General features: G+C 42.3%; 1 protein-coding gene across 1 annotated transcript in view; it reads right to left on the bottom strand.

Moving 5' to 3' along the window:
* The window catches only part of reck (reversion-inducing-cysteine-rich protein with kazal motifs), a 67,169-nt gene extending 57,314 nt beyond the window's left edge, over positions 1-9,855 (bottom strand). Inside the window, exon 1 of the mRNA XM_076085425.1 lies at positions 9,714-9,855. Within this exon, the coding sequence (XP_075941540.1) occupies positions 9,714-9,786 (73 nt within the window). The 5' untranslated portion in view covers positions 9,787-9,855. The remainder of the gene's footprint in view (positions 1-9,713) is intronic.
* Positions 9,856-12,977: the final 3,122 nt, after the last annotated feature.

Raw genomic sequence — 12,977 nt, 5'->3', positions numbered from 1 at the left:
CCATAAAGAAAAGTAGTTTAACCGTGTCAGCAGCAGAATTAAAGGACCTGCTTCAGCGGAGGAATAGAGTGCTGCAGAAATGAGTCCTAAAATCCAGAAACAAGTCAATCTTTTTACACTTCCAGTTCCCTCGTCTCAAAGTTTGTTCTTTTATTGGTTTTTAGTTTGATGCCTGAAAAAAGGTCTGTGGTTAACACAAGTTTAAGAGATTTGAACCTTTTGTTCTACGATATAAAATACTTAATAGATACAAAACAGGGGCTAATTGGGACTACGTAACCTCATCACGCTGACTAGTCCTCCTTTAGCTCAGTGGTGGTGACGTGAAGTCACGCAACCTTGGTGTAGTTCGTTCATAGCCCAGAATTAGCTTGAGACTTCTGCTGATTGCATTTACCCTTCAGAAATCAGTGGTGAAGATTATCTGGCTGAACAAAACGTGTAACTACCGTAAACGTGCGTTTGCCTCAGAGCTTATTATCTGTACAAATCCCAAAACCCCATTGGCTCTTTGTCGAGGTAACAGGTGTGATGCTAACTTCTTGGTTGACACAGAAGAATCCGTCATCCCTGCAGCGCTCTATGGGGAGAATAAGGAGTGCCGTTAGTGCCGTGTCACCTGATGGTCGCACGACCACTGGAATTAAAAAGAAATGTTTCCATATGAAGAACGCCTCGCCACAGTAAGGTGACCGATGACTCCAAATCATTTAAGATGTTCATGTTTACATTGGAGCGTTACACAATAGCATCAATAATGATAATTGTTAGGCTATATGAATGCATTTAGAATTGTATTCAAACAGGACCATGTCAACATAATTATGAAGTGTAATTTATACAGGGTTTTCTAACTCAAAAATGCTTGAAGAATAATGAAACATACAATCCATGAGTGAAAAACTAACAGCAGACTAATGTCACATGACTCCTACGACAGGACCATCCGTGAATTGTGTTCGTACCTTAGAAATTTGGGGAAGGCAGCGAGTTCTCCTAAATCAGTTTGCACGAGAGCTTCTTCAATGAGGCGCACTGTTTTATCATTCTCAACCATACAGATTAGGGATGGGTATCGTTTGGGTTTTTTCCGATACCGGTGCTAAAACGATACTTTTTTCTTCAAATTGAACAATATATTAACTGTTTAAAGTATACTATAAATATAAATAAATACAAAACGCTTGGCTTCAAACTACAGCTTCAAACTTTTTAACTTCAAACTATGAACAATATATTAACTGTTAACAGTTTACAGTATACTTAAATAAATATAAATAAATACAAAACACACACACTCTGTACACACACTACAGCTTCAAACTTCAGCAATTATTTTGCAGAAATATGAGCATACTGTATATTGCCTTCTCTGGCAAAATACTACAAGTCTCATGACTTATTTTATTTTACCAGTTGGTGGCGGTAATGCGCCAATTCGTCGTTTGCCAACCGCCACTACACCTCAGAGAAGAAGAAGAAGAAGCTTTCGCGTGCCTGTGGATGTTGTGCTTATGAGCGAGTACCCCGTTGTAATAATACTATGAGCGAGTCCTGCTGCCAGGACGGAGTCATCAGAGTAGTGTAAAAAAAGTATTTCAATCGGCTCAGGCACCGAAAGGAAGCACCGAAATCTGCGTTGCGTTTCGGTCCGGTAGATACCGGACGTATAGGAACCGGTGCCATATTGGCACCGTTTTTCGGTACCCAACCCTAATACAGATATACAACAAACCAGCTTTAGAGAACTGTGAATATGCAGTTTTCATATCTGGTATTGTAACCGTTTCTTTCTCCCCTTAACTACAGTGAACTCGTCTCAAAGCAAACACTGTGGTTTTACCCACTAACCACACACACTGCATATATTTTACATCACTGCCGGCCATTTTCCACAGCATGGCGTTGCGTTTACTGTTCTAAAAAGTATCTTTGCTCCTTTCAGAAAGCTACTGGTGGAAATTAATTTCACTGCAGAGACCTTGTAGATCCTTCAACCTGAACATCACGTCTGCTTTCATTGTTGATATGGTTGCCTCATCGTTGCAACTTCCAATTCTTCACCCAGTGTTAATTTGAATTCTTGAAGAAAACATTGTCGGTCGTCACCATTGTTTCTTTTTTTGCAACCAATGAACAGAAAAGACCATATTTGGATTGTGGAAGAGTTACATAGAGACACTGTATACGTCTTTGGTAGCAGCAGCGACCTGTCAATCACAGTAAGCCCCGCCCTAAAGCATACTCTGCTTTATGGTCTCTCTGACTCTAAATGGACCATAATGTACTAAATGAACATCATGCTGTATTGAAGAAGACTTGAAACTAGAGATTGAGACCATAAACTCATGTTTACAATGTTTACTGAGGTAATAAATCAAGAGAGAAGTAGAGTCATTTTCTCATAGACTTCTATACAACCAGAGGAGTCGCCCCCTGGTGGACAGTAGAGAGAATGTAAGTTTAAGACATGAAGCATCGGCTTCAATCGGCAGAACCGGAGGTTGGTGCGTGTTTAAAACCCTTCCACATAAACAGTCTCACACTTGCACAGGCACGCTACTCATCTGAGAGAGTCGGAAGTATTCAAATAAAAGGGTTTTGGCTGAAATGCATGTGTTTGGTAAGTAGTAAGCATATTGCGAGGGAATTGATATGAAACCTGGACCCTTGTGGCCCCCATCACTAAAAAGAAATGTAACCTCACATTTAATTGTAAATTATAGTTATTCATGGACAGTGATAAATAAAGCGTACGTTAACACTGAATGAGCATTCTTGTGTTTATTTTTACGTCTATTTGTTACCAAACCAATGGAGGTCATGGTATAAATAACCGTAATGGATTTGGTACCTCTAAAATCGCATGTGACCCCAGCCTGGCCATGAACCGAGACACGCGTCATACATGAAATGAAGGCGTATGTGTTCTGAGAGACTCGAGAGTGACGGACTTCAAAAACAGCTATGTGGTTTGGCCGCTAGGGTCCCCCCCCCCCACACTTTAACCCAAGCACACAGTCACACATGCTCAGAGCAGAGGAGCCTCTCGTATGCCACCGCCCTCCTTCCTGCATTCCTCAGAGCCGCGGCAGACTCCATGGGGGGAGAGTTTAATGGGTGGAGATCAAAGGTCACTTCCTGTGCATTGATTCATTGAGATTTGCCATAAGGAGCTGAGCATTAAAGGATTAACAGAGCATATGTGGTGGAAAACAGATCCCCCTCCCCCAACCCTATGCATTGTTATTTATCATGTAAATAAAAAGCAGATAAACCACATCATTGTTTTTCTCCACCCAAGGTATGCTCTTAATATATTTCAGGGCCTTTTCACAGAAGAGGATTGACATTCGGGGAGGTTTGATAGTGATCCCAATGCTAACAAACTAAGATGTAAAAACTTTGAGTACTGTCCTTCAGTGACATGTGAGACAATGAAAAACATCCCTCAGCCTCTCTGACAGCGCTCACTGGGAGACACTGATGAGTGCAACATTCACTTGATCCTGATACAGAACCATATAAGTAAGAAGTAGAGGTAGTTGTCATGACGTCCCCGATTGGTTTGAGGACTACGGTTTTGAAGCCTTGAGTCGCCATCTTGGTTTTTTATGCAACCAGTAAACGGAAGTGACCGTATTTGCACCGAGGAGGAGCGACAACGTGCTATTGCCACCGTATGCATCTCTGGTAGCGAATGGTCAATCACAGTAGCCCCGCCCTAAAGCATACTTGGTCTATTTGACTCTGAATGGACCCTAAATTACTAAATGAACATCATGCTTTATTGAAGAAGACTTGTGATTGAGACCATAAACTCATGTGTGGTGGCTTGGCGTGGTTGGGCTCAGCTGCAGAGGGGACGTAGTGGGGGGAGTGGTTCAGGGAACGGTGCCGGTAAGAGGCGTAATCAGCCTCAGCTGTAATCAATCTCTGATTGTATCTATCTCCTATAAAAACACCAGTAGGGACGGAGGCGCGGGACAGGACACAGGCTGGCCGAGCGACGGTGGGAGCGAGAGACAGCCCGACGACATCGCCGACGGCTGGGCGCTCGAATGCACGGCGGCAGAGCACACGGCCGAGACCAGCTTGAACTGTGGCAAAATAAAGTACTTTGAGATACGCTATACGAGTGTGCTGGCGTCATTGTGCCTAGGAAACCCACCGTGGTAACAGGAACGTGTTACATCATGTTTACTGAGGTAATAAATCAAATGATAGTATGGTCATTTTCCAATAGACTTCTATATAATCACAGGAGTCGCCCCCTGATGGTCATTAGAAAAGAACGCAAGTTCAATGCACTTCAGCATTGGCTTCACTTTGCAGACCTGGAGGTTGCCGTCTGTACAGAATTTATATTGTCTGCCAGACGCTTCAGACCGACATCTGTGAGGGAGACGTGAGCAGAATTCAGGGAGAGGAGCAAGACTGCTGCATGGATTATCGCATACAAAAGAAAATATGGAGACGTATCAATTTATAATTTATTTAGGACATAATTTTCCTGACATCGTCCTTTATATAAAGCTCATCTTTAACATCACAGAGGGAAGTTTTGTGTTCATCGATGTTTGAAGTATTAAATGATAACGCAATAGTTCTTCACTGATAAGTAAAGTTTATCCTACTTTCTGGTGTGTATATGGTTATGTAAGGAGCCTGAGTGGCCTGTCACATGTTGACCAGATGTAAACTAGGTAACATACACACAACAGCCACACATCCAGGAAACCTCCGGAACGCCTGAATCCTATCAGAGAAAGAGCAGATGTCAAACACACACAACTCCAGATGGTAGAGTCTGTCCTGCCCCCTCATTTCATATTCAATTCGCAGAATCAAGGGAGGAGGCAGACCTGACCTACTGTATCCTGTGTGTGTAATGGGAAATGACATGAGGGGCATATTGCCACAGAGAGTGAGGCACAGAGGGGAAAACGTTTTCAGCTACAGTCAGTCAGGTGTTAAATCAGGCCGCAACCTCCGGTTGTAAAGAGTGAAGCCAATGCAGAAGTGTCATAAACTTGCGTTCTCTCTAGTGTCCATCAGGGGACGACTCCTCTGGTTGTATAGAAGTCTATGAGAAAATGACTCTACTTCTCCAAGTCTCCATAGGACACATGTGCCTACCAAGCTTCATATATGTAGCCAAAACGTAGCGCTGGGGCTGCTCTTTTGAAATATTGTAGGGGCGCTATAGAGGCAATTTAAAACGGCCAATAAAGAAAATTGTATAAACTATTTCTTCATATGACCTGTGACACATGTACAAAGTTCCATGAGTTTTTGAGCATCCCAACCCACTAAACCATCAGCTTCCTTTTTCATGGCGAACGATGCGTCGCCACGGCAACAGCATTCAACAAAAACTCACAATATTGATGATGATGCATCATCAATGTCTTAAGGCTATTCTTAACAAATTTGAGACTCATGAAGTCACCTGGCTAGGAGAAATAAATAAAAGTATAGAATATGACATTTCCTTTAGCCAGTAGGCGGCGCTATGAGTTATTGAATTGTTTTCAATTAAAGTATGTTTAGGCTTGAAGTAGCATCATGCATAAGAAGTTTTGTGCGGATTGGATAATGTACCTTGGAGTTATAACAACTTATAAGAACTTATTTTTTCATAAACAATGAGGCAAAATGGCCGCCACGCCACGTCAAGGTTCTTTGATGAAAACTCTCTATTTTGATAACTTTTAATCACAAAGGTCTTAAGAGCATCCTGACCTAAGTAGAAGTTGATCGCTTAAAATCTCTAGGAGGAGTTCGTTAAAGTGCGAAGGCTGAAATCTGCAAAAAGTGACAAAAAGCACAACTTCGAGGGTTTACTCTAGCGCCCCCTAGTTGAATGCAAAATAAATATCAGGGTATGTTAGAGGACGCAATGTGCACATATGCTGAAAATCTGGTAATTTTAGGACAAACGGTTGAGAAGTTATATGTATTGATATTAAGCCACGCCCCTAAGAAGTTTATTGGTACATATCTTGTAAACGAAAAGAGATATCAAAAAGCTTTTGATAATTTTTGATGACGTAGATCCAGTAATGATCCACAGCAAATTTGGTAGTAATGGGACCCAGCATGGAGGAGGAGTTTGCAGAAATGTGTTTTACACTAAATTCAATATGGCGGAAAATCTAAGTAGGCGGAGCTTAGGGGTCTGATTGGCTTTTTTGTAGCTCTAGCTCAAGTGGACGTGTGTGTCAAATTTCAAGTCAATCAGACATACTGGCCGAGGGGCGTCGCCGGTCCGACTTGTAGGGGGCGCTAGAGAGCCATTTCTTAACACAGAAAGATGCATTCTTTTTCAGATGGCTATATTCACCAGGCCTGACAAGTCCCCAAAATTTGGTGAGTTTTCATGCATGGCAAGTCCTCCAACCATGCGTACGTTTACCTAAACGGGTACAATATCAATAGGGCCTTCGCGGCCCGACGTCGGTAGCTCGGGCCCTAAAAATATTTTACAGAATATGGAGCTCAATTTATGAAGCTTTGTAGATTAACTGGAGCTGCAATATCACCCAGCATCCATACATTTTACGAAAACAATTGTACTAGACATGGGACGATACGACGATAATGTAATTATTTTGGCCAAAATATTTGCAATTCACGATATTATCCTGATTATGATCACAATATGTGTAAAACTCCTAAAACGGCAATAATTGCAGGAATAAATGTATCTTACATTTTCTTAAGAAACAAATATTCTTATTCCATCTTGAAATGGACAGACATTGTTTTGGGTGAAAAACAAACGTATATATCTTATATAAGGTAATCATAAATCTTAAAGTCCCTCTACACGACTAACAATGAATTAACAACACTATTGCATGAGTCTGTTCTTTCTTACATGACAGATCATCATTGTATTTTTAAATCAGACTATTTTTTACTTGACAGCTTTTTTCGAGTCACTCAATTGACAATATTTTGCGATTATCCAGATAACGGAAATTCACCACGATCTTAAAACATATTGAGTGTATGTTATCACAATGCACGATATAATCCTACATCGTTCCATCTCTACTTTATATGTTCTGTTTGTCGTGTGTGTGTTTCATAATTGATGGAGATATCTGCTGGTTTGGCTGCCATGCTATACGTTTTTGTTAAAAAAAGAATATATACAGAATACTTTTTTTTGTTTGAGAGTGAAAGAAAAGAAAATTATTTTTTACCATCAACACTTGAAATGATGAAGGCACTTTGGTTAGGGTTAGGAGATTCATCCTATGTCACATCTTTACTGGGTTTATTTCTCTTTATTTATATTTAGCCTTGACAAAACACTAGCAACGGGTTGCCAGTGGGAAAAAAACATTATATTACATAGTCAATTCAAATAGCTTATACCAAGGGATAGCCAAGAAATGAAACTCTGTATGCTGCACTTTAATGTTGTGTTCACATAACTATAATTAGGTTTGCGGGACTCAGGCCCGTGCCTGCTCACAGTGGACATGGAAAGAAAAGGGGGCTGCCGATCACTTCCCTCCTTCCCCTCCTCTTCCCCCTCTGCTTTGAGGAGGCAAAATTGGTTCCAGATGCATTCTCTCATGGTTAGCCTCCATAACCGAATCACAACATGAAAGAAACAAAGTTTTCACAAAACCTCGGTAGAGAAGTATGGAATGTATGGCATTTCTACACAAAAATAAGTGTGGGGAGGACGTCCCAAGATAAGCCATTAGCTTCCTACGGCCAGACCACTTTCCCACTGGTGTAATTTATTACACCTTTTGTGGGGACTTTGTGAGACTTGTATTACTGTCACAAGCCTTTGGGAGACAATGTGCACCCCAAATGACGATCTAAAGAGCTGTGTTGCTTTCATGTTCCTGGCAGATGTGTCAGAAGGCAACAAAAAAAATTGATGCAAAGTGATATTTATCCAGAGCAAATCCACATCCTGCACCCATGTGGACTGAAACATCAAAGACCTACAGCCAGCATGTTAGACTAATGTAGAACCCTGCCTGTGTGGAGCCCCTTCGGATAAAACACGAGCCACGGGAAGCTAAGATACACATGAGTTAAAATGATATTAAAGAGTGGCAACAGCTGAAGGTCTCTTCACAAGACGCCTCCACAAATGGCTAAAAACAATGTAGCAACAAAGTGCAAAGGGGCAGCTCCATGTTGACTCAATCAATTAACAAGTGAGAGCAGTTTCACGGCCAGTTGTCCAACAGCACCGACGCACACCTCTGTGTTTGCCCGACGAGCTCAACGAGTCCGAGAGAATTAATTAGCACCTCGAGAGGCTAGAGACGCATTCTGCTTACATGCGCTGGTTTCTTTAAGCAGCCAGACCCCAGTGAAGACGGCCGGCAGTGGTTCGTCCCAAGTCTCCTGTCTGTCTCCCCTGAGAAAGCTCATGATTTACAACTAAACCCAGAGCTACACACCTGTGCAGATATCCTATCAATACCTGGTATTAATTAAAAAATAACGTTCTGCTTAAAGTTTGCCGGTGCTCACGAAACTAACGGAGCTTTTTTTTTTTTTTGGTGTGAGAATGATATGGGGATAAGGCGCCAACAAGTTAAAACGAAGTTTTTTATGGAAGTAAATGCGTTTTGAGGGTATGGGAGGAATGCCGAATAGAAGAATGGGTCCTGTTGATTCTTAAAATGTCTTACAAAATAACCCTAGAAGTTGTGTGTATTAGCTAATAACCGAGGAGGACTAAACGTGCTACATTCTTCATAACGTTTGCCATCGCGGTAACGGTCCAGTTTCACTTTTTTCCCCCGATCCGCAGTGTCAGCTCTTCCTTTCCTATCCCCGGCTATGTGTCACACAAGGAACCGAGTAACTGTACTTTCAAAACTCGTAGGCTACAGCCTCCCAGCAGTCAAACATAAGGAGAGGGAACCCACCGGGGAACGCGTATAATAACGACGCCATAGTTGACCGAAAACTTCAAAGGCTCGTCCAAAAAGATGATCCCGTTGTCAGAAAACGCTCCACAGCATGCTAACCCGAGACGTCCCGTTCTCCGAGACGGACAGTGTCATGCTAACATTCACTCCAGTAATGGATTAACTCAAGGTATCGTCGCTTTGCTTTTCGGCAAAAGGACAAACGTAAACATCACCACGAAAACTCTTAATATAATATCACAGACGCACGCTTTAATTCGGCGTTCAATAAATACACTAAACATGATTAAATGACAACTTTTACAATTGTTTCCCCCGGTATTCCCACAGTCAATTCGCATCGAGACGCTCCGTGGTGGGCGGTAGCTAGCGCGGTGTACTACCGGATACAATGTATCCGTTTTATTGAGAAAAGTGCAGGTTTCTGTACGTTTTGTTGCCCGAATTCACCAGAGGACTTTTGTGATCCAGGAGACGTCGCGACGACCAGTCTGCGAGGTGTTCAACTCCACTACTAAGCAAGGCAATATCACGTTGTCAGATTTGTGAATGGAGTTTGGCGTGAAGTTGTCACTCCTACATTCAGAGCGAGATCTCGGGCTAACGGGATGGCAGCTGTCAGTGAATCAACAAGTTCGTCCCGACCTGCAGGGCACGAACGACAGATGGCTTTAGGCCTGAATTATACACCGTTCTGTAATTTTTCAGCAAGTTAACCAAATGCATTAGAGGCGCAGACGGTATAATGGACACATGACATACAGCTGGAAGCAAAGACACGGGCGGACTCACCCTGAGCTCCGAGCGGCTGGCAGTAAAAGTTGACGGCGAGGAAGAAAGTGATGATCTGGAAACACACACGCATCTTATTGAAATCCTAAAGGGCATCGTGGACAAGAAGACATAGAAAACACTGGTGCTGTGACATGCTCCATGAATCCCCTGTTAACTCTCTCTCGCTCTCTCTCTCTCTCTCTCTCTGTGTCCACAGCTTCCAGTTGAGTGTGTGGACCGCAGAGGACATGCGCAGAACGGGGGACGAGACCGGTTAACGGTGACTACCACCCTTCAGGCTTTTTGATACAGATCCACACAGTTCATTCGTACTCATTAGATTCAAATAGATGTAAGAATATATGACTGAGGGTTTTAAACACCATAAAAAGTCCTGTCCAAGATGGCAGCGTAAAAAGTTTTACCACATAAAACACAAATAACAGACGTAAAAAAACAAAACAGAATTTTTTTTTTAAATAACTTTAAATCATTTTTAAAATTCACATAAAAGAGACAACAGACGTAAAACAAACCAGCAAATTGCACCTTAGAAGAATGGAGAATTAATTTTTTTTTATTTCTGCACCTGTGCTCGGGGAAAGTAAATCATGGTGAACCTTTTTTTGTGCTTCTGTAAATGATGGTCTGCATTTGTACATCCACCCCAACACTGAAAACATGCTTCCCTCTCAACACAATCCAAGGCTGCAATTACACTTCCCTCAAAATGTCACAGTTCAGCTCCACACCCTCCTCACTCTACTTGTCAGTCACTCCCTCCTCATCAGTCTAATGCCCTTCACCTGTTCACCCACCTGCCTCTGATCAGTAATCAAGCCCCTCTATAGACTCCTGCCTCCCAGACACATTTGCCAGATTGTTCCTCGGTTTTCTATGCCAGACTCTCCAGCACGCTCTCACGGCCTGATCTCCCGCCTTGCCTGACTCCCGGTAAACCCACCAGCCTTCTGATCCTGACCCTGTTTAAACTCTGCCTGCTGTTATTTAAGTTTGTAATAAAAGCCAAAGATCTGTGGAATCTTGTGTGTTGCATTTGGGTCCATATACAACCGGTTACACAAAATCTCTTTTGGCAGAACAAATTAGTAGTATGAATGTTCTAGGACAGGGGTCAGCAACCTTTACTATCCAAAGAGCCATATTTTTTACCAAATAAAATTTGTCTGGAGCCGCAAAAGCTATTTGATATCAGTTTATAAAGTTGTATATAGTTATATTATATATACAAAAACTATAGTTTGTTGTATTTATGAAATTATAGAACAAGAATAAAGACAATTCTTGACATTTTATTGCTATTTTACCTGTTCTAACAATATCAAACTCTTATGAAGAGGAGAGTTTGCTGCAGCAGTTGAGAAATCATCTCCAGCGTGACACTTCTCAACATATGCTGTGTGCTTGTTCTGGAAGTGTCTTTCAACATTACATTTTTTGTTGTTTGCTAATTTCTCGCCACATTTCAAGCATACAGGTAAGCCAGCATCGTTGGCAGTGAAAGTAAATGAATACGTCCACGCAGAATTAAACTCTCTATTTTCCTCCGGGACTTTTCTTTTTTTGGGATTCATCCATTGATAGTTTACCGAGGGCGAGGGTCTGCAGATCATGATTAGCCGCCCGCAGGGAAAGGCGCCTGACAGCGACGTAATAGGATGTGACACATCTGTGTCACATTTTAGTTGACAAAATATTAAAACATTTTTATTTTCAGTGACACAGTATCACCTCAAACTCCAAGATAAGAGGTGTTCCCTTTGAAAGAGTGTCCACTGTGCATAAAAATAACTTATTTATTTCCATGTTATTTTTTGTGAAAGCCTGAGGCCGTGTCCACACTACTACGTTGTTGTTTTGCTACGTTTACACCAGGGGTCACCAACCTTTTTGAAACAGAGCTACTTCAAGGGTACTGAGCAGTACGAAGGGCTACTTGTTTGATACAAACTTCCTGAATAACAAAGTTGCACAGATCACCTTTTAATAATAATAATACATGTGAAGAGACTGATCACATGTCAATGTTAATTATTCCTCACAATAATTATTAACAATGATTGTGTATTTTGTTCAAAATCGCACCTGTTATATTTTTGTAAAAATGATCATTTCTAAAAAAAAATGAGGAAATCATTAACTGTCATATCTTCACATCACATCTCGTTTGTACTAACCACTACCTTTGTAACATTTTTGAACAAATCATGAACTCTGTCCCATGTTTATACAAATGATCAGTTATGTAGAATTTAAAAAATCAACTCTTTCACATGTTTAAATGAATCCTATTACATTAGTACTAATCACCACATTTTGGGAAATCTGGGTCAACTTTGCATTGCGTAATGAAGCCTGCATGCCGGCCTGTAGTCTGTAGTCACCAGCTTTTTTTTGGGTACCTTTTTCTCCACGAAGAAACTAGTAAAAAGTCTCGTCTATAGCCGAGGGGGGGGATCCAACCCTCCGAGGCACGCGAGCGTCTTTGGTCGCCTGCGTTCAAACCTCTAGTCTGGGCCTTTTCGATCGTACTGCGTTGACTCGCCTCTACCCCCGCCACCTACGAGTTGTTGCCCCGCGGCCTGTTCCGAGGACTGACAGACCTGACGACGGTGTGCGATCGCGGCGGGGGCGGCGCGGCCGGTGCCAACGGGAAGCGCCCGCCATTCGGAACCTGAAAACCTAGTGCGGTGCGGCGGCCTCTTCCTTTTAAAATCTACATGAATGCAAGCGTTTTTGATTAAAAAAGGACAGAAACCACAATTTTTAGACGGAGCTCCATGGGGACCTAGTGCTATTTTTAGAACATGCCTTGCGGGCGACTCACATGGTCCCTGCAGGCGACCAGGTGCCCGCGGGCACCGTGTTGGCTACCTCTGGTTTACACTGAGCGTCCACACTATGCCGGAAACGGAGGAGTTTGAAAACTCCGGGGTTGCCTCTTCGTGTGGACGCTCGTAAACGCATTCGTTTAGAAACGATGACATAGACACCCGCGTTCGCTACTTGATTGGTTCTGTTAGGGTTAGATGTTTTCAGGGGAGACCCAGACCGCTGGACTTTCCAGTCGCACCAAAAATGAACTGGATCCGGTTAACAATCAAAAAGTATTTAATAAACAAGAGAAGCTAGAACAGTTGCAAACTGAATTACTCTATCGATATCAATATGTCCCCAGGGCAGAGTTCTCACAAGGCCCACTAAATAGCCCAGCCCAGCTGGTAAACTACCCAGAGTGGTAACGGCGCGAACTCTCGCAAA

The sequence above is a fragment of the Anarhichas minor genome, unplaced genomic scaffold (assembly GCF_050575085.1).
Source record: "Anarhichas minor isolate MPS153535 unplaced genomic scaffold, ASM5057508v1 ptg000155l, whole genome shotgun sequence".
NCBI lineage: Eukaryota > Metazoa > Chordata > Actinopteri > Perciformes > Anarhichadidae > Anarhichas > Anarhichas minor.
This window is presented reverse-complemented; position numbering and strand designations above follow the sequence as displayed.